General features: G+C 34.7%; 2 protein-coding genes across 5 annotated transcripts in view; one reads left to right on the top strand and one right to left on the bottom strand.

The window, feature by feature from the left end:
* The window catches only part of mbo (Nuclear pore complex protein Nup88), a 136,098-nt gene that overhangs the window by 54,493 nt on the left and 62,522 nt on the right, over positions 1 to 19,083 (bottom strand). The window lies entirely within an intron of this gene.
* On the top strand, positions 96 to 12,813 carry PolA2 (DNA polymerase alpha subunit B). 2 transcript variants are annotated; one of them, XM_080159143.1, is made up of 14 exons: positions 96 to 213; positions 750 to 890; positions 1,979 to 2,115; positions 5,943 to 6,026; positions 6,958 to 7,022; positions 7,136 to 7,155; positions 7,886 to 8,050; positions 8,384 to 8,461; positions 8,837 to 8,962; positions 9,470 to 9,571; positions 9,940 to 10,137; positions 10,769 to 10,989; positions 11,488 to 11,701; positions 12,131 to 12,813. In XM_080159143.1, exons 1-14 carry the CDS (start codon positions 130 to 132, stop codon positions 12,215 to 12,217), a joined length of 1,722 nt encoding a protein of 573 aa, XP_080015269.1. In that variant the 5' UTR covers positions 96 to 129; the 3' UTR covers positions 12,218 to 12,813. The 2 variants fall into 2 exon arrangements, with proteins under 2 accessions (XP_080015269.1, XP_080015270.1); XM_080159144.1 differs by lacking the exon at positions 6,958 to 7,022 and having other exon boundaries at positions 7,071 to 7,155.

The raw sequence follows: 19,083 nt of genomic DNA, 5'->3' as shown, positions 1-19,083 counted from the left end.
ATGCATTTTAAACAAAAGCCATACCTACCGAAAATATTTTATTATACATAAATATTGCTATTTTAAATCATATTTTTTATGAAATATTTCAGATTAAAGAAGCATCTGGTGAGTGAATTATCAACTAAAATGGTTTGTGTTGAGGAGATACAGGAGGAGTTTGCGGATCTTGATATTGAAGTTACAGAGGATGATGTTCTACTTAAACTTAAGGTGTGTTAAGAAATTTTGAAAAATGTAGGGCGATTATATTAACATTATTGATGCTTATAAATTGGAAAGCGTAGCAACTCGATTTTCGTTACCAAAAAAAATCCTTGGTCTCTTTTTAGTATGTTGATTTTAAGATTATTTTTTTTATGATATGTACTTGTACGATTGCCCTGATTTTTAGGACGATTGGGCACTATGTAAGCATTGATCAATAAGCGAAGTATCTTTGTAATCAACCCTAAACAAGTGATATCCTGTATTTTAGCAATTTAACGACATATATTTTAGCTAGCGAATGCTACCCTAGAATCTAGAATCTTTATTCATAAGAATGGGGCAGAAAAGTGGCCTAAAACCATTTCAAGGATTAAATCTCAAAATACTAAAACCATCCCGAAGCTTACGTGTAACTTCCCTAAAAATGAGAACTTAATCAGTTCAGTAGTTTTTGAGATATTAAGCTTAAGACAAAATGAACCTCACTATATATAATAGGATAATGTTGATGAAAACTTTTCTTAAAACTTATATTTCAGGAGTATTGTGACAAATACAACATTGACGCCAACAAAATTTCCTGTGAATATTTCTCCTTTAATACAAAGAGCGGGGCTGGACGTCCCCCCTCCCTGGACCTACTAGAACAATTCGAAATTGATAACCTACGCCACTTAAAGGTATTCTAGACTTCATATTCCTAGGATAATCCTTTCTTAAACTGAAAATATATTTGTTTTATTTTGTATTTTAAAAAAACATTTGTTATCATTCAGCTTGGATTATAAGGAATAAGACTATGTAAAAATTACCCTTTATTAATGTGGATTGTACTTAATGGTTGAAATGTTTGAACACTTTAAGGTTATCCAACCAATCAAGATTTATGTAAAAAAAAAAAAACATGTACCAGTATAATTGAGGGGTGTATATTCTGCACAAGATTTATTTATTTTTCCCTGCTACAAAATTTTTTATTTTTTTTTTCCCCTAGTTTTTTCTCACCAAGAAGGGGGGAAAATGGAAAAATATTTAAAAAACTCAATATTTTATTTATTTTATCCCTCCTACCACACATTTTTTTTGTTTTTTTTCACCAAGGAGGGGGGGGGGGAATGGAAAAAATGTTTTCAGTTTTCTTAATTTTTACATTTTTTTTTCCCTCAAACCAATTATTTTTTATTTCTCCCCCCCCCCCCCCCCCCCTGAGCAGGGGATCCCATGTAGAATATACACCCCTGGTATAATTTACAGTCTATGTTCCCTCACTCTGTTTTTTTTTTCTTCAATAAAACACATTTCAGTACGGCTTTTAAACCGATTAATATCCTGTGGTTTTCAGCCACTATGAAAAATCACAGGGGTGTATATTCTGCACAAGATTTTTTTTTTCCCCTGCTACAAAATTTTTTATTTTTTTCCCCCCTAGATTTTTCTTATAAAGTAGGGGGGGAAATAGAAAAATATTTAAAGAATTCTATATTTTATTTATTTTATCCCTCCTACCACACATTTTTTAGTTTTTTTAACCAAGGAGGGGGGCGAAATGGAAAAAATGTTTTCAGTTTTCTTAATTTTTACATTTTTTTCCCTCCAACCACTTATTTTTTATTCCCCCCCCCCCCCCCCCCCTGAGCCGGGGATCCCATGCAGAATATACACCCCTAAAAAAATCATGTATCATAACTTATTTCATCCAGTTGTCTACGAATATACAAAATCCACGGAAAGCTGTCTATAATACGATGCTATAAATAACTATTCGCAGGTATCCGGCACTAGAAGACCGCTGGATCCTATCGAAGGAGTGGACAACCTGCCAGAGCCTGCTGACATGACACCAACAAAGAAATTAACAGCGGTCAACAAGCGCAATCTTACGCCGGAAACTATTGTTAACAAAAAGTAAGTAGTTTGATTATATAAATGTCCGTTAATAGATGGATATTATTATAGAAAAAAATTGTCATCAATTTGGGTAGCTAACAATGAACTCATCTATCAGTCATTTCGTTCTTATCGCTATTTTTTCCCGTTGCGAATTTCACTGTATTGAGAGAACAAGAATTTCAGCGAGTAACGTCCAAGTAATAATATATCCATTTGTCCGTCCATCCACTCATTATGATTTGTAACGTTATGTTTTCAAATATTAAGCTTTGAATATTTTTTTATGAATTATCCCCTGAATAGCGAATACCTGATTTAAAGTGTATTTCATTAATTTTCTATTTATATATTTTCAAATTTGACCCGGCTGAGGGGAGGGGGGGGGGTTAAAATATATGTGGTTTGGGGGGGGGGGGAATGTAAAAATTAAGAGGACTGAAAGCATTTTTCTCTATTTTTCTCCCCTCTTTGGTGAAAAAAAACTAAAAAGTATGTTTAAGGGGGTATAATATGCAGGGCGACCACTGCATACTATATATACTATTTATACTATATAGGATGAATTTGGATACTATACCATACTATATGACAAAAATTTACTATATCTATAATACAAAGTAGCTTGATGTCTGTCCGTCTGTCCGTCTGTCTGTCCCTTAAGATCTCGGTAACCGCTGAACCGATTGGATTCTACTCTTCAGGGTATATACCTATTGGTCCTGTGGTGGTTTTAAGCTATTTTCTTGGGGGGTGGGACACCCCCAACCCCCCCAAAAACAAAAAAAATTCCCCCCATTTTTTTTTTTTTTTTTTTTTTTTTTTTTTTTTTTTTGGTGAAGAATTCTTTTGTAGAAATATTCTTTTGAAGAAGAATTCTTTTGTAGAAGATTTCTTTTGTAGAAAATTTCTTTTGTAGAAGATTTCTTTAATTCTTCTTATTTTTTTTTTGAATTTTTTGTTGTCATCTCTTGGGGCAAAGCCCCTAGAGGCTAGGGGCGAAGCCGCTAGTATACTATATAATATCACCTTTATTTGACCAAAATTTACTATATATACTATATAATATTACATTTATATAACAAAAAACTAATATTGTCAGTTTTGCGACAATGCCTCTTAAGGTGCGTTTTGTTTTATTTTCACAGTAGGTTTTCTCCTATTTCTAGCCCCTGCGGGGGGCTCTAGCCCTGCGGGGCAGCCAATGACCTTTATCCCTTCAATAACCTATCAAAAGATACTGTGATACAACAAAAATGCATAAAGCTCTAAAGTAAAAAAGAGATGAAGAAAATCCATTAAATTTTTTTATTGTTTGTAATTGTGATTTAAATATCAGTTATTTTTCATCATAGAATTAACTTAAGGTGGAGGGGGAAGTTTTGTCACTTTCACTTACTCCATGATTATTAGGCTAGGTATTGATGTGAGACTAAAGGTTATTTGGGATAAAAGTTTACTTTTGGGTAGTAGTTCACTAATATTGATTCATTTTTTGGATAGGTCTCCAGGTTCAGGTGCTGCAGGCTGAAAGGTGGTTTCTGGACAGGAAAATTTTGTTTGAAGAGTTAGAGATCAACTTATTTAACAAAATACCTATGCACCTTTTTAGATTTTATTAACATACCAATCCGAAGAAAAATTAAAATAGGCCTCGCAAGTTCTGGTTCTGCAGGCCTCCAGGTCCACTCTGGACAGGTAAAAAATAAAATTTCTTATTTTAGGAGTTAGAGGTCTACTTGTAAAACAGAATATGTACCTTTTTAGATGTTACTAACAATTTTGAAGAAAAAATTAAAATCGACCTCCAAGTTCAGGTCTTGCAGGCCTCCAGGTCCACTCTGGACAGGTAAACAATATGACGAGTTAGAGGTCAATTTATATAACAGAATATGAATTTATTTGGATAATATTAACATATCAGGCTCCAAGTTCAGGTTCACTCAGGACAGCTAAAATATTCAAATTTATTATTTGAAGAGTTAAGATGTCAGAATATGCATCTATTTGGATGTTATTAACATATCTAAAGAACAAATTAAAATTTTCCATCAAGTTCAGAACCTGTAGTCCTCCAGGTCTTCTCTGAGGTCTGAATCTTCTCTGGAGGCCTGCAGCACCTGTACCTGGAGAGCAATTGTATTTTTTCTTCAGTTATGTAAATAACGTCTAAAAAGATGCTTATGGTGTTTTAAAAACGAACCTTTAACTCTATAAATAGGAAATTTTGATTTTTACCTGTCCAGAGTCCACCTGGAGGCCTGCAGCACATTAACCTGGAGGTCAATTGTCATTTTTTCTTCAAACACATAAATAACATCTAAAAAGATGCCTATGTGTTTAATAAACTAACATTAAACTTCTTAAATAAAAAAAATTTGATTTTATACCTGTCCACTAGGAGGCCTGCAGCACCTAAACCTGAAAGCCAAATTTTTTTCCTTCAAATATATAAATAACATCCAAATATAAGCTAATTTTTTTAACTTTTTTAACAAATATACCATCAACTGTTCAAGTAAGATGTTTGATTTTTACCTGTCCAGAGTCCACCTGAGGCTCTGCAGCACCTGAACCTGGAGGCTAAATGTCATTTTTTCTTCAAATATGTAAAGAAAATATCCAAATAGATGCATACTTTGTTTAAAATTAGACCTCTAACTCTTCAAACAAGAAATTTTAATTTTACCTGTCCAGAGTAGACCTGGAGGCCTGCATGACCAGAACTTGGAGGTCGATTTTAATTTTTTCTTCATTAATGTTAATAACATCCTAAAAGATGCATATTCTGCTTTATAAGTTGACCTCTAACTCTTCAAATTAAAAAAATGATTTATAACCTGTCCAGAGTAGACCTGGAGGCCTTCAAGGCCAGAACTTGGAGGCTTATCTTAATTTTTTCTTCAGATATGTTAATAACATCCAAAAAGATGCATATTCTGTTTAATAAGTTGATATCTAACTCTTCAAACAGAAATTTTAATTTTTTTTACTTATTCAGAAACCAGCTAGCCTGCAGAACCTGAACCTGGATACCTATTCAAAAATGATTAAATATACGTGAAATACTACCCAAAAGTAAACTTTTATCCCAAATAACCTACAGTCTCACACTAATACCTAGCCTAATAATCACAGATTAAGCGAAAGTGGCAAAACTTCCCCCCCCCCCTTCCCCTTATATGTGAAATTGCTTTGAAATCAGCTTTGCTTTGAGTTATTATTGAATGATGTATATTAATACTAGGTATGTATTACTAAATAATTCAAAGTCAGATACTATATCATACTATATTAGTGAAAAAAAATATACTATATATACTACTAGCGGCTACGCCCCTAGAGGCCTCTAGTGGCACTTTAAATGTTTTTGTTTGTTAAAGTTAATTTTTATTACGATACCTCTTTATTTGACGTTGAAGTCTCCCCTAATTTTTTTAAAATTTCGATTTTTTTGTCATTTCTCTTTGGAGGGTGGTGGTACCCTCCCCCAAAATAGTTATAAACCTTCCCGGGACTTATGAGAAGCTACCCTGTTAAGGAGAACCCGATAGGTTCAGCGGTTAGCGAGATCCTTCGGTACACACAGACACACAGACAGACACACAGACATCCTGTTACTTTAGTATAAGGATATGGATAAAAAAAATATACTATAAAAATACTATATTTTTTTTGTTTTGGAGTGGTCGCCCTGAATATGAATAAAATAAAGAGTTCTGAAAATATTTTTCCATTTTATACCATTCCTAGCTGGAAAAAAACTAAGAGGGAAAAAAAATACTGGAATACTGTCAATTTTATTTTTAGATATTCTGTTTTACAATAATTTTTCCTTTTTCTAGGTTTGTAAGTGCAGTTGGAAGTCCAAGCGTCCATAGTCAACCTAATTCACCTAGCCTGGATATTAGTACTCAAGCAGGAGCAAGGTATTCCATTTTTTATGTAATAGTAACAGAATGTTTGTCTGTATGTTTGAAATAAAGGAGATTGCTTAGTGCTGGAACAGTATGGTTCTCTTGTACAGTAAAGCCTTTTAGAAATCTCTTTAAAATCGTCTTCCTAAAAAAAAATTTGATGATAGGGTCAACCCACTCCTCCGTCCCTCAAGACTTATAGGGGCGAAGCCGCTAGTTATTTTATACAGTACAAATGTAAATGACCTAAAAATGCTGCTTCTGAAAGTTAAACGAAGTTTTTAAAATATCTTTGTATAGAAAAGTAAACAAAAGTGTATGTACTGTACAAAATCGGATCCTGATTTAATCCAAAATCTTTAAATAATTTAGATATACAGACAGGAAGAGCAAGGGGGAAATAGTTCTACAACATAACCAGGACTCTCCAGGGGACTAGGCACCCTCCACATACCTTGATAACCCCCTAATCTTATTATAATTTAGATATACAGATAGAAAGAACAAGGGGGAAATAGTTCTACAACACAACCAGGACTCTCCAGGGGACTAGGCACCCTCCACATGTCTTGATAACCCCCCTAATCTTATAATAATTTAGATATGCAGATAGAAAGAACAAGGGGGAAATAGTTCTACAACACAACCAGGACTCTCCAGGAGACTAGGCACCCTCCACATACCTTGATTACCCCCTAATCTTATAATAATTTAGATATACAGATAGAAAGAACAAGGGGGAAATAGTTCTACAACACAACCAGGACTCTCCAGGAGACTAGGCACCCTCCACATACCTTGATAACCCCCTAATCTTTAAATAATTTAGATATGCAGATAGAAAGAACAAGGGAGAAATAGTTCTACAACATAACCAGGACTCTCCAGGGGACTAGGCACCCTCCACATACCTTGATAACCCCCTAATCTTTAAATAATTTAGATATGCAGATAGAAAGAACAAGGGAGAAATAGTTCTACAACACAATCAGGATGCTCCAGGGGACTAGGCACCCTCCACATGTCCTGATAACCCCCTAATCTTATAATATTTAGATATGCAGATAGAAAGAACAAGGGGGAAATAGTTCTGCAACACAATCAAGACGCTCCAGAAGACTGGGCACCTTCAGGGGGTGAGGTATGTTATTTTTAGTAGCGAAGCTACTCTATAATACACTTAGGCTGTACGTCAGTCCGTAATGCTATTAGGGAAAATGTGATTTTCTCGGCTCCTATTTAAGATATACTGTTGATTTTTTTTATAGTCAACATTAAGCACAATTAAGAATTAGGCGACATCCTAGTGTGTTTGTCGGTCCAGCGTTTCACGAGATCTTACAAGGAAAGATATCTTGTTACTACTTCTACGGATAAAGAAAACCTCTATGTTTAGAGAAACGGTGGATTTTTATTGTAAACGATGTAGCAGACAAAATAGCTTTTCTTTGAAAATATCTATTTCAATGCATAATTCATAAAATCTGATTTTGATAAAAAGTTTCTTAATGTAAATGAAATACTTAATCAAAATCAGGTTTATGAAAAAAGTCCACATGGTTTTCCAGGTTTAACCATTTATAAATTCCATAGCCAAAGTCCACCTTGATACAGCTGTATAAAAACATTAGAATTTACAACAAACAAAAAACATATTTTTAGAAAGCAACATTTTTGTTTGAAAAAAATAGAAAGAAATCAAAATTTACATAACAGTAGAATTTACAATTTTTAAAAACAAATTTAACTCTTTTTTTGAAAATTCTGGTTTTCCACGATTTAACCGTTTAAAACTGGACTTTTCAATTGTCCGCGGACTTTTCTAGTAAAATCCGGATTTTTGCCAACCCTGATTAAAATTCGATTTTCAGGTGAGCATTGATCGGTCGGCAGGCACGCTTTCCGGCCCCTACAAATACATGTTTGACAGCTTGCGGGAGCGGGCCGCGGTTCTGGATGAACTTATCTGCAAGGGAACCGATCTGATCACCGCCAGGCTGGAGAATAATGATCTTATGGACATCAGGATGACTCAGGTAGGAACCAGGGACCTAAAGGGATAAGACAATGGCTGATAAATTGATGTACATTCCCAAAGATGAATCACAAAATTGCCCCTTCTCTAGATAACAATTAGTGGTTGATTCGTTTGGACACCCAACTTCACGAACCAACAAATCAAAATTTAATAAAAGTCCCTAAGGTTGTCAAGGCAACGAATAAGAAGACGTTATTATGAAACTTTAGGGACTAGTGTACTAAAAAGTCCAATGTCTCCTCCCTCCCTGGGTAGGGTAGTGACGGTTTCATGTCAGGTGTAAAATCCAGGTAATAATAAATCCATTTTAATAATATTATAATAAATTCAGGTAGAGCCCCAGTTGGCAGTTGGACGTATTTGTTGTGACTCCGAGGGACGGTTGAACAGCAATAGTGTTATTCTACAGGCAGGAATTAATGGATAATTAAGTTTCCATGGATTTTTATGTATTTTCCTTTGATTAAACCGGTTAGAAGGGTACCCTAAAGGGATAAGACAATGGCCGATAAATTTATGTACATCCCTATTGATTACATGCAAAATTACCCCTTCTTCAGATTACAATTAGTGGTTGAAACGTTTGGACAATCAACTTAATGAACCAACCTAACAGTTGAATTTCTTGACAAAAACATTGTTGTGGTAGTATTTCGAGGATTGAATTATGCGACCGATATGAAAAATGAGGCTTTATAAAGATAGATGGATCGTATAAAATAGATTCAAATAAACCGCATAGCATCTTAATTGTCCAATTTATCCATTCAATACAATACTACAGGCTTCAATGGATACATCTGCAGGAGCTGTGTTACCACTGGACCTATCCAAGCTGGACAGTTTCTCCTTGTTTCCTGGACAAATTGTGGGGCTCGAGTGCACAAATCCTAATGGCAGTCGGCTACAGGTAACGCGCGTTTTACTAGCGAAGTTTTTTTTATAATGCTTGAGAAATATGCTATAGAACTGGTACCTTTCTTTATTCTAATTCTTGTTTCCTTGTTCATTTTCTATTCCTATTAATTTAGAGATTAGAGGACTAAAGGGTACTTGATCGGATAATGGGCGGCCTATTGGCCCAAAAGGTTTAAAGCCGCGCTCCATAAAGGGGTTTAGGGCACCATTAGGGCACAAATCTTAAAATGCATACTTTTACATTTACCCTCTTGAAAGACAAAAAAAAAAGTGTAGAACCTTAGAATTTTAAGGGGAGATGAGGGGCCGAACCCCTAAACCACCCTTGCTCTAAAAATCAGCATCTAAAAATGTACAATTAGAATTTTGAGGGGATAGGAGGGGCCGAACCCGTAAACCACCCTTGCTCTAAAAATGTACAAAGGATAAGTAGGTACCTAATTTTTGCAAACTGTCACAAAACCTTTCAAAACTACAACATTCTTAATATATATTTCAGGTCCATAAGTTACATACAGAACCCTTACCTCCACTAGCCCCCACCCCCTCCCAAGATCAAGTTATTGAAATGGTTATCAGCTGTGGACCTTATACTCCTCAGGCATGTATTATTAAGTTACACAATATAGAAATAACATTTTCTGAATAAAATTTTTTAAAGAAAATTAAGGTTTTTTAGTGCCTAGCATCCAGAAGTTTTGTATTCGAAGAGATAGGGAAGGGCAAATCAAAATAATAGTCTAAAACTTTCCTGAGATCTGTGTGAAGCATACCTAACGACATTTTAACGGAAAAACAAAATAAACTCCCTACTTTATGCAAAACTGTTTGCTTCGTCCTTGCTTTACGCGAAGAGCAGGTAAAGTAAAAAAAAATAGTTTAAAACCACCCCAGGGCAAAGTAAAAGCTATAAGCATTTCGGAGAAAAAACGAAATAAAAACATATTTCTTAATATTTGGCCTATCCAGGACTCCGATTCCATCCAGCCTCTGACGGACATACTGACGTGTATCCAACAAGAAGAACCGCATGTTGCCGTCTTTATTGGACCATTTGTTGATGCTAAGAACAGTGCCCTGGATCAGATGACGGATATGACGTACCAACAGTATTTTGAGAACATAGTGAAGAAAATCTACGCTTCGTTGGAAACTACGAAAACACAGGCAAGACTTTTTTGCAGGGATTTATGATTAAATGATGTTTGTTTACACATTGGATTTTGGATTACAATAAGAGGTTAAAACGTTTGGATACTCAACTTCATGAACCAAACAATTAAAGGGGGGGGGGGCGAAAGTGACACTTTTTGAAACCAAAACTAAAAGTCAAAGGAACTCAACTAAAAAAAGAGTTACAGGTCTGACATTTTGCATGGCAGTTGCTTTATAGGGGTACAATATGGAACTGTGAAGAAACGGCGGCGCAACCGCCGAAAACCGCCGAGAAAAGGCAAAAAAAATTCGGCGGAAAACGGCGGTTTTCGGCGGTTGCGCCGCCGTTTCTTCACAGTTCCATATTGTACCCCTATAAAGCAACTGCCATGCAAAATCTCAGACCTGTAACTCTTTCTTTAGTTCAGTTCCTTTGTTGACTTATAGTTTTGGTTTCAAAAAGTGTCACTTTCGCCCCCCCCCCCCCCTTAATTGAAGTTCCCAAAGCTGTTAAGCCAACGAAAAATAAAACTTCATTAAAATACTTTATTGTGGCCTTCCTTCCTCATAATTTACAGTCCAGTGCCCCCTCCAACCCTGAAATTATCTCTTCAAATGAAAAAAAAATTAATTTTTTGGTTAGGTTATTCTAGTACCATCCCAACGGGACGTTAACGAGCACCCTGTATACCCGCAGCCCCCGGCCAACATCGGGAACCCCGACCTGTGGGAGGGCAAGCTCCACTCCATGCCCGACCCCGCCGTCTTCACCGTGAACGGGTTGTCTGTGGGTGTTACCTCCTCGGATATCCTGTTTCATCTGGGCAAGGAGGAGATACATTTTCCACCAAGATCTGGGGATAGGTAAGAGGATTTTGCAGGGACCTCTAAAGGGATAAGACAATGACCGATAAATTGATGTATATCCCCAATATAATACACAAAATTAGCCTATTTGCAGATTATAATTTAAGATTGGACACTCAACTTAATGAACCAACTGATAAAAGTCCCCAAAGTTTTTAAGTCAACGTTATTATTAAAACTTTGGGACTAGTGTAATAAACAGCCTAACTTTCCCTGGTATTTTGGTAACTTGATGAAATTGTACTATGAATTTTAAAATCTTCCAACAGGGAACATTTATTTAAAGTTAATGAGAATAAAATAAAGAAACTTTTTTAATATTTCTTTTTATAGGTAGCCAATTTCCTACGAATATTTAAATTAAATCATAAAATTAATACCAGTAGCCTTCAGTGTTAAGAAAATTTTTAATATTTTTTATTTTATTATCCGCGGAAAGCTGTTTATAATACGATGCACAAAAATAACTATCGTTCATTTTTCTATCCATTTTAGATTTACTCGGTTAGCCAGCCACCTGTTGTCCCAGCGTTGTTTCTACCCGCTGTATCCGCCCAACCTGGACCAGAACCTGGATCTGGAACACCTGGAGACCCACGGCACCCTGGGCGTGGCCCCCCACCTGGTTATTACCCCGTCGGACCTCCAATATTTTGTTAGAGATCTTCCAGAGTCCTCAACCTTTGTTAATCCTGGTAGAATTACTAAGGTAAGTTTTTAGATACCTCTTGCTTCGCCCCTATCCCCCAGAAAATTTCAGGAAATAGGACCAAAATCACAAAAAGTTTTGTAAAAAGCTACCCTGAAAAGTACAGTCAATTTGGATCAGTATTTTCCAAACTATTTACTTTAGATAAAAACTTGAAACATAACACTTATTTTTAGGACTACGGGGTATCTGCAATTAGTTCTTAGAATACGTGGATATTATGACGGGAGAAAAATCGCAATTTAGGTTTCATTTTTTGGTCAGTTTGTTCATCCAGTAGGAGGGGAGGAGATTGGGGAAAGGTGATGGATGGGGAGTAGCGTTATTTTAGCCTGGCCAGCTACGAGTTTCACTTAATTTAAGTACATGATAATCTGGTGTAACTTCCAAGTATTAAGTAATAACAAATTCATTGTTCTTAAATTTCAGGGTTACGGACCAGGAACATATGCAAAGCTGTCCATCAAGTCCCAACAAGGAAAAGTGTCAACCAAAGCTCAAGTCAAGCGAATATAAGAAACTATCTAGAAATTTATAAATTTACTGCCTTTATTTCAATATATTGTATGATAGTACAAAAAATAATGTTTGTAAAAAGGTTCTCCGAAAGACAACCTAGGGATTTTTAGGGAAGGGACAATGAATGGATTATTTATTTTTCCAAGTGGTGATATGATAATAGTTATTTCTCGCATCGTATTATAAACAGCTTTCCGCGGATATAGAATGTAAAATTATAAGATTAAAACCAGTTTTTTAGCCCCGAGGTGCCGAAGGCACGGGCTAAAAGACTGGCTTTAATCTTATGATTGTACATTTTTATATATACGTAGAAAGCTGGATATAATGCGATGCTTGACATAGTTTTTTCGCATGGATCCGAACCGGTTCTTATCCACCGGATTCGAATGAATACGAGAAAATAGTCTTAAATCCCCTCACTGAATATATAACAATCTTATTGAGTAGCTTCGCTACTAAATATTTGTACCTGTTAGTGTAAAACCTTGCATTTTTATATTTTTCATTTAAATAATGTGATTAATAGTATGAAATTATGTATAACAATTAATTACAATAATAAAAACTTGAAATAAACTATTAAAAAGCTATCCTTTATTTTTAAAAGCGAAGCTTTTCTATAATTAGGGTCCGTCAGCACGTCTGAGACGGATAGCTTCTATCGTTAAGTTCGGCATGTTAGAATTGTTCTATCGATTTATAACTTTGCATGGTGATTCCTGTAGTAGTTCAGTACGACTTAGAAAGCGTAGCAACTCTATAATCATTACCAGATGTCCGTACGTCCATTTTAAACACGTTGATTTATCTACTCTTAACAACAAAGTTTTATGTGATCTAATTATCCAATTGATCTGATTTTTGGTATATTGATTCCTGGGACAAAAAAAGTACAATACTATAAGCGAGGTAGCTCTATAATCAAAACCTAAAAATGTAAGTATGTCCACAAACATTATCCTGTATCAAGCAGCTTTTCAACAAATTTACTTACAATATTACTTAGACTCAAGTCATAAATATACGTACGTCCTTTCTATACATACTGTAATCTAGAAATCTTGATACTATCATGGGTATCATATGGATATTTCTATCCTTGTTAACGCATAAAATACAAGCGACAATGCCCCCCTAGAGACCTCTAGTGGCACTTGAGGAATGGGGGGGAGTACCTTCCCCAAAATAGTTATAAACCTTCCCAGTTACTATGAGCAGCTACATTGTAAAGGAGACTCTTAACGTGGTTCAGTGGTTAGCGAGATCTTTCGGTACAGACAGACACACATAGATATTAGACATCCTGTTACTTCATTATAAGGATATCCTAATTAATAATGTTAACAAGATATTTGAATTTAGTGAAAACAAATATAGGTTACAACTTACATACTACATAGGTGTCATATGTTGGGGGAAATTTTAACCCTTCCCGCGGATAGGGCCGAAAATGTTCCTAGGGTAATGAGGTCAGTTTCTGGGATCTACGGGGTTAAGACAATGTCCGAAAAATTATTGTACATTAAGAGATATAAATTTTCCGGAATTTTAATGTAGGGAGTAGATTTGAAATCTGCATCAAATTTTAAGGATTTTTTATAAAATTCGTTTTTTGTAAAATTCTTTATCTAAAAGCGAAAATACATTTTAAGTTAATTAATTTTGACCAATAGGATAGGTGGATTTTAAACTACCTGCGCTCTAATTAGTTGAATGATGTACGACATCCAATCAGAGCGCAGATTTTTTAAATCCACCAATCACAGATGCCAAAATTAATTAACTTAATTTGTATTTCCGCTTTTAGATAAAGAATTATACAAAAAACGAATTTTATAAAAAAATCCTTAAAATTTGATGCAGATTTCAAATCTACTCCCTACATTACAATTCCGGAAAACTTATATCTCTTATTGTACATCCCATATGATGATACACAAAATTACCCCTTCTGTAGATTACAATTAGTGGTTGGTACGTTTGAACACTCAACTTAATAAACCAATCCAAAGTCCCCAAAGTTGTTAAGCCAACGAATAAGAAAACGTTTTAAAAAAACTTTGGGGACTAGTGTAAGAAACGGCCTTATGTCCCCTCCCTCTTTTCTTTCAATTTCAACCTTATCTACTAATAGGGCTATTTTTATTCCCTATCTAGGGGACAAGGGGAAATTTATCTTATTTCACCCCCCCCCCCCCCCCTCGCATACTTTTCTGACACCAATTATTCTAAATTATGACAAACAACAGTGGGAGGGAGGGGACAATCCTTATAATAAAGTAACAGGATGTTTGTTTGTGTCTGTACCGAAGGATCTCGCTAACCGATGAACCGATAGGGACTTGAACGCAACATAGACAAATTATTTCTCAAATTATATATTTGTATTAAAAAACGAAAAATTTACAGTGCCACTAGAGGCCTCTAGGGGGCGTAGCCGCTAGTGGCGAATAGATTAGTTTACCCAATTATTTATAGGACACATAGAATTGGGGGTTGTAGACAGGAAGGGACAAATAGACTTCAAAGATTATATGGATAAGATAGATAGAGATAGTTCACATTCCATTAAAAATCTCTGTGAACGCGCCTCAATGCATTTTCTATCTTCATCAAAGTAGAATAGCCAGGGGGACATTTGGCTGTTTACTACACTAGTCCCCAAAATTTTATATTAACGTTTTCTCATTCATTGGCTTAACAACTTTGGGAACTTTTGTTAAATTTTCATAGGTTTATTAATTTGGTGTCCAAAAGTTTCAACCACTAAATTGTACTTTTATGTATCATCAATTTATACGCTCATTGTCTTATTCCCTAAGATCCCCAAGAATAGCAAAACGTCAAAAAATGCTTTAAAATACTACTAATTCTTAACTCATTTTCATTCCCCTAAATTATGTATTTTTCATTGTAATTGTAATAAATACTGGTATTATCAGGTTTTTTGTCTCAAGAAAATCTACTCTGTTATCTGTTTATTCCGTCTGTCTGTCTGTCAGACTAGTGCTTACACTCAAGAACGTCCAAGCTCTTCCTTTTCAGGGGGTTAAATGAGAGGTTTCAAAGGTTTGGGGGGGGGGGGTTATTGGGAGGGTTGAGGTAAAATCTCCAACAATAGTTATAAACCTTCCGTGAACCTATGATTAGCTTTACTGTAAAGGAGAACCATAAAGGTTCAGTGGTTAGCGAGATCCTTGGGTAAAACACACAAAGACAAACAGACGTCCTGCTACTTTATTATAAGGACATATGAATTCATTACATATGTGTACTCTAACGATTTTATCGTTAAAAAAAGATTCGCTGCTTTGTACATCCCCATTATATCGTTCTTGTTATATGTTCAAAAATTCAACAAACATACAAAAATAAAAAAAGAGTTGTGTGTGAGTATGTGTGTGTGTGTGTGTGTGTGTGTGTGTGTGGGCGTGTGTGTGTTGATTGTCAGAAACAAGGAGATAACAAGCAAAGAAATATGCATGGACAATAGATGTAGAATTAAATAGAGTAATACAGAATATTTCAAATCTATAATACAAAGTAGCTTAATGTCTGTCTATTCGTCCGTCCCTTAAGTCTCAGTAACCACTGAACTGATCGGATTCTACTCTTCAGGGAATATACCTACTGGTTCTGTGGTGGTTTTTTGTTATTTTTTGGGGGGTGGGACACCCCAAACCCCCAAAAAAACCAAAAAAAAACCATTTATTTATTTTTTTGGCTGAAGATTTCGTTGATCCTTTTTTTACATTTTTGTTGAAGATTTCCTTCCTCCTTTTTTTTTTTGAAGATTTTTTTGGTCCTCTTTACGAATTACGCCTTAATTTTTTTTTTGATCACCTCTTTTGGCAAAGCCCCTAGAGGCTAGGGGCGAAGCCGCTAGTTGTTAATAAACTAGAGAAAATAAATTAATCCTATAGAATAATTTCAAATAAGGAATAAATTATAGCTGTTTTTAGATATAAATAAACTAAAAACGGTTGCTTGTTATGGGGTTAAGGAAACTAATTAAGACTTCAACTAACATATAAAAATATCTAGCTCTCTAGCTCTACAAGAATCTAATAATGGTGGAGAGTTCAAATTTGTTTTACTTTATCTAATTCAAACAAAATTAGAGTAATATATTAAAAAATAACAAAGCTATTTAAAAGAATATTGAAAAATGCAGGGATACGGGATGGGAAACGAAAGATAATATTATTCCAGGCCTATTTTCCAACTAGGCCTAAAAAAACAGTTACGGGATGCTGCAGTAGTTTGAATTGACAACTATTAACTAGAATAAAGAAATAGCTATATAAGTCCAAAGAAGATAATAGAATAAATTCAGGTAGCTAGCCTTAAGTAAGAATAGAAATTTTTTTACCTAATAAATAAATCACATTTGTTAAACTGTTTTTAACCTATTTTTAAAACATATATCAAAAATATACTATGACACCACTAGAATCAAACTGCAGAGCCTAAATTAGAATCCCCAATAAACTTTTTTGAGGGGATTTAAAAATTAATTTTTACCGTTGCTGTGGTCCTTTTTGATCAGAGCAAAAGGTTTTTTTTTTATTAGGGTAAAATTCGTAGCTTTTAGAGTGTTTTGCTTCATAAATATAGTATTCTGGTATAGAGTAAAATTAGGCCTTTTGATTTCATCTAAATTAATTCATTAAAAACATTAAAAATTGGCTGTAAAGGGTTAAATAGTGTAAGATAACAACAAACATTTATGCAATACAACAAATTTATTTTTGTCACATATACAAATATGATAAAATATAAGATTTTTCAAACTTATTTTTTAAAATATTTTTGAAAGTATGTATCTTTTATGTGTATGGTTTTCATTCTTTTCATTTTAATTAAATAAAAATTATTTAACTACATTGGAAATAAGTCACTTTGTGAAAACACTCTTTTTTGAATTATAAAGAACTGAAATGAAACAAGACTTCTAATTGGTTCAGATTTCAGAATTATATGTTTTATTTTAATTAGGGTTGGGCCGGATAGTTTTTTGGCCGGATACCGGATATCCGGCCGATTTCAAATGCCGGATATCCGGTATCCGGCCAACGCCGGATATCCGGCAAACTACCGGATATCCGGCCAAATTGCCGGATATCCGGCCGGATAACCGGGCAAATTTCTTGCGTCTTATTATATAAGACTGGCGGCTACGCCCTTAGAGGCCTCTAGGGGCACTTGAGGGCGGAGGGGAGTTGAATTTTGGGGTGGCTGACTTATTTTTATATTTAGTTGAAAAATTAAATAAAAATATTTTTTTTTGAGGAGGGGGTATTTTTTTCTAGGGGCAATTTCTCTTGGGAGAATGGTGGTACCCTCACCCAAAATAGTTATAAACCTTCCCAGGGCCTATGAGAAGTTACCCTGTAAAGGAGAACCCGATCGGTTCAGCGGTTAGCGAGATCCTTCAGTACAGACAGACAGACAAACTTATAGACATCCTGTTACTTTATTATAAGGATTCAGGTTAAAACTTAAAATTTATGTAACTATTAAATGATCTTTCTTCTAAGCAATTAATCTAATAAACTATTACTACCCTCAATCTGTAATATTAACCCCTGTTGGAGGATGGGTGGGGAGGTGTCATTGAACGCATGCCCCCACCCCCCCCCTGTGCATTTTCTCTGTATAAAAGGTAGAGGGCAATAACTAAATGACTTTCGAAAGATGGGTATGACACATAACTGAGAGTTGGAATTTTTTTAATACCTCCTTCCTGGCGGGCACTGGATGCCAGCAAACCTGGCAAGGTCATTCAGGTAAAAAGTAAAAACATTTTTTTACTTAAACAAAGCATTTCATGTTATCAAATACTTAAATATTCTAAAGTCGTACATCCTCATAAGAAATATAGGTGTTCAAGTCGATTTCAGGTTCCAGGTATAGTCCTGCAAGTCCTGAACCTACAGGTCTCCAGAAATCTTTAAACGGTTCCTGTGACAGCAATTTTTGACTAAGACACTTCAAATTTTAAATTTAGGCTTTTTATATGTCTTCATGACATATTACAATTTCATAAAATCCGTTGCTGTTTACCTGCCGACCGCCAGTTTGAGGCTGGCAGCTGCCAAGAACTGCTGCCCCCGCCAAAATTTAAGTTTTGAGATTTCTAATATAAAATTTACATAAAGATAAACATATTCAAAAAAATTGTATTTATAGCTTCAATAATAAGAAAATTACAGCCATTTATAAGAAAAAAAAGCAGAAATATTTGTTGTAAAATATAAAATATTATATAGCCGGATATCCGGCCGGATAGTTTCAATATCCGGTATCCGGCCGGATATTGAAAATGGCCGGATATCCGGCCCAACCCTAAATTTTTAATGTTAGATTTTTCAATAAAATTAATTGTTTTAGAAAAAAAAATATTTCCAATGAACATAGTAAGGTTTTATTTTATTGTATAAATGTAAAGTGAATTATATAAATTGGTCTAAAAGCCACAATATGACAAATGACCGGAGCATCAGTAAAAATTAATTTTTAATTCCCCAAAAAAAAGTTTATTGGGGACTTAATTCAAATTTGGGCTTTGCAGTCTGATTCTACTGGTGTCATAGTATATTTTTGATATATGATTTAAAAATAGGTTAAAAACAGTTTAAAATTTTGTTCTGATGTTTTTTTTCTCCCAAAATTTTTTTATCTTTTACTCTAGTAATTTTAATTTTCAGAAAGCTATCATTCGGTTTGTCGCAGACAGATTTTAGGTTGTGTTATTTCTAATTTAATTTTATTTGAAAATATCATTGATAATTAAAATCGAAAAGGAATAAATTAATAAATAAGCAATGGGTAACATTCTATCAAGTTCTATGGATACT

This window comes from Acartia tonsa, chromosome 4 (genome assembly GCF_053477335.1).
Source record: "Acartia tonsa isolate MP-2025a chromosome 4, ASM5347733v1, whole genome shotgun sequence".
NCBI lineage: Eukaryota > Metazoa > Arthropoda > Copepoda > Calanoida > Acartiidae > Acartia > Acartia tonsa.
This window is presented reverse-complemented; position numbering and strand designations above follow the sequence as displayed.

Coding starts and splice junctions, on each gene's coding strand:
- PolA2 (XM_080159144.1), top strand. CDS start 130: ATGGTTTGTGTTGAGGAGATACAGGAGGAGTTTGCGGATCTTGATATT. Junction 891..1,978: donor ATAACCTACGCCACTTAAAG/GTATTCTAGACT, acceptor AACTATTCGCAG/GTATCCGGCACTAGAAGACC. Junction 8,462..8,836: donor GCAATAGTGTTATTCTACAG/GCAGGAATTAAT, acceptor ACAATACTACAG/GCTTCAATGGATACATCTGC.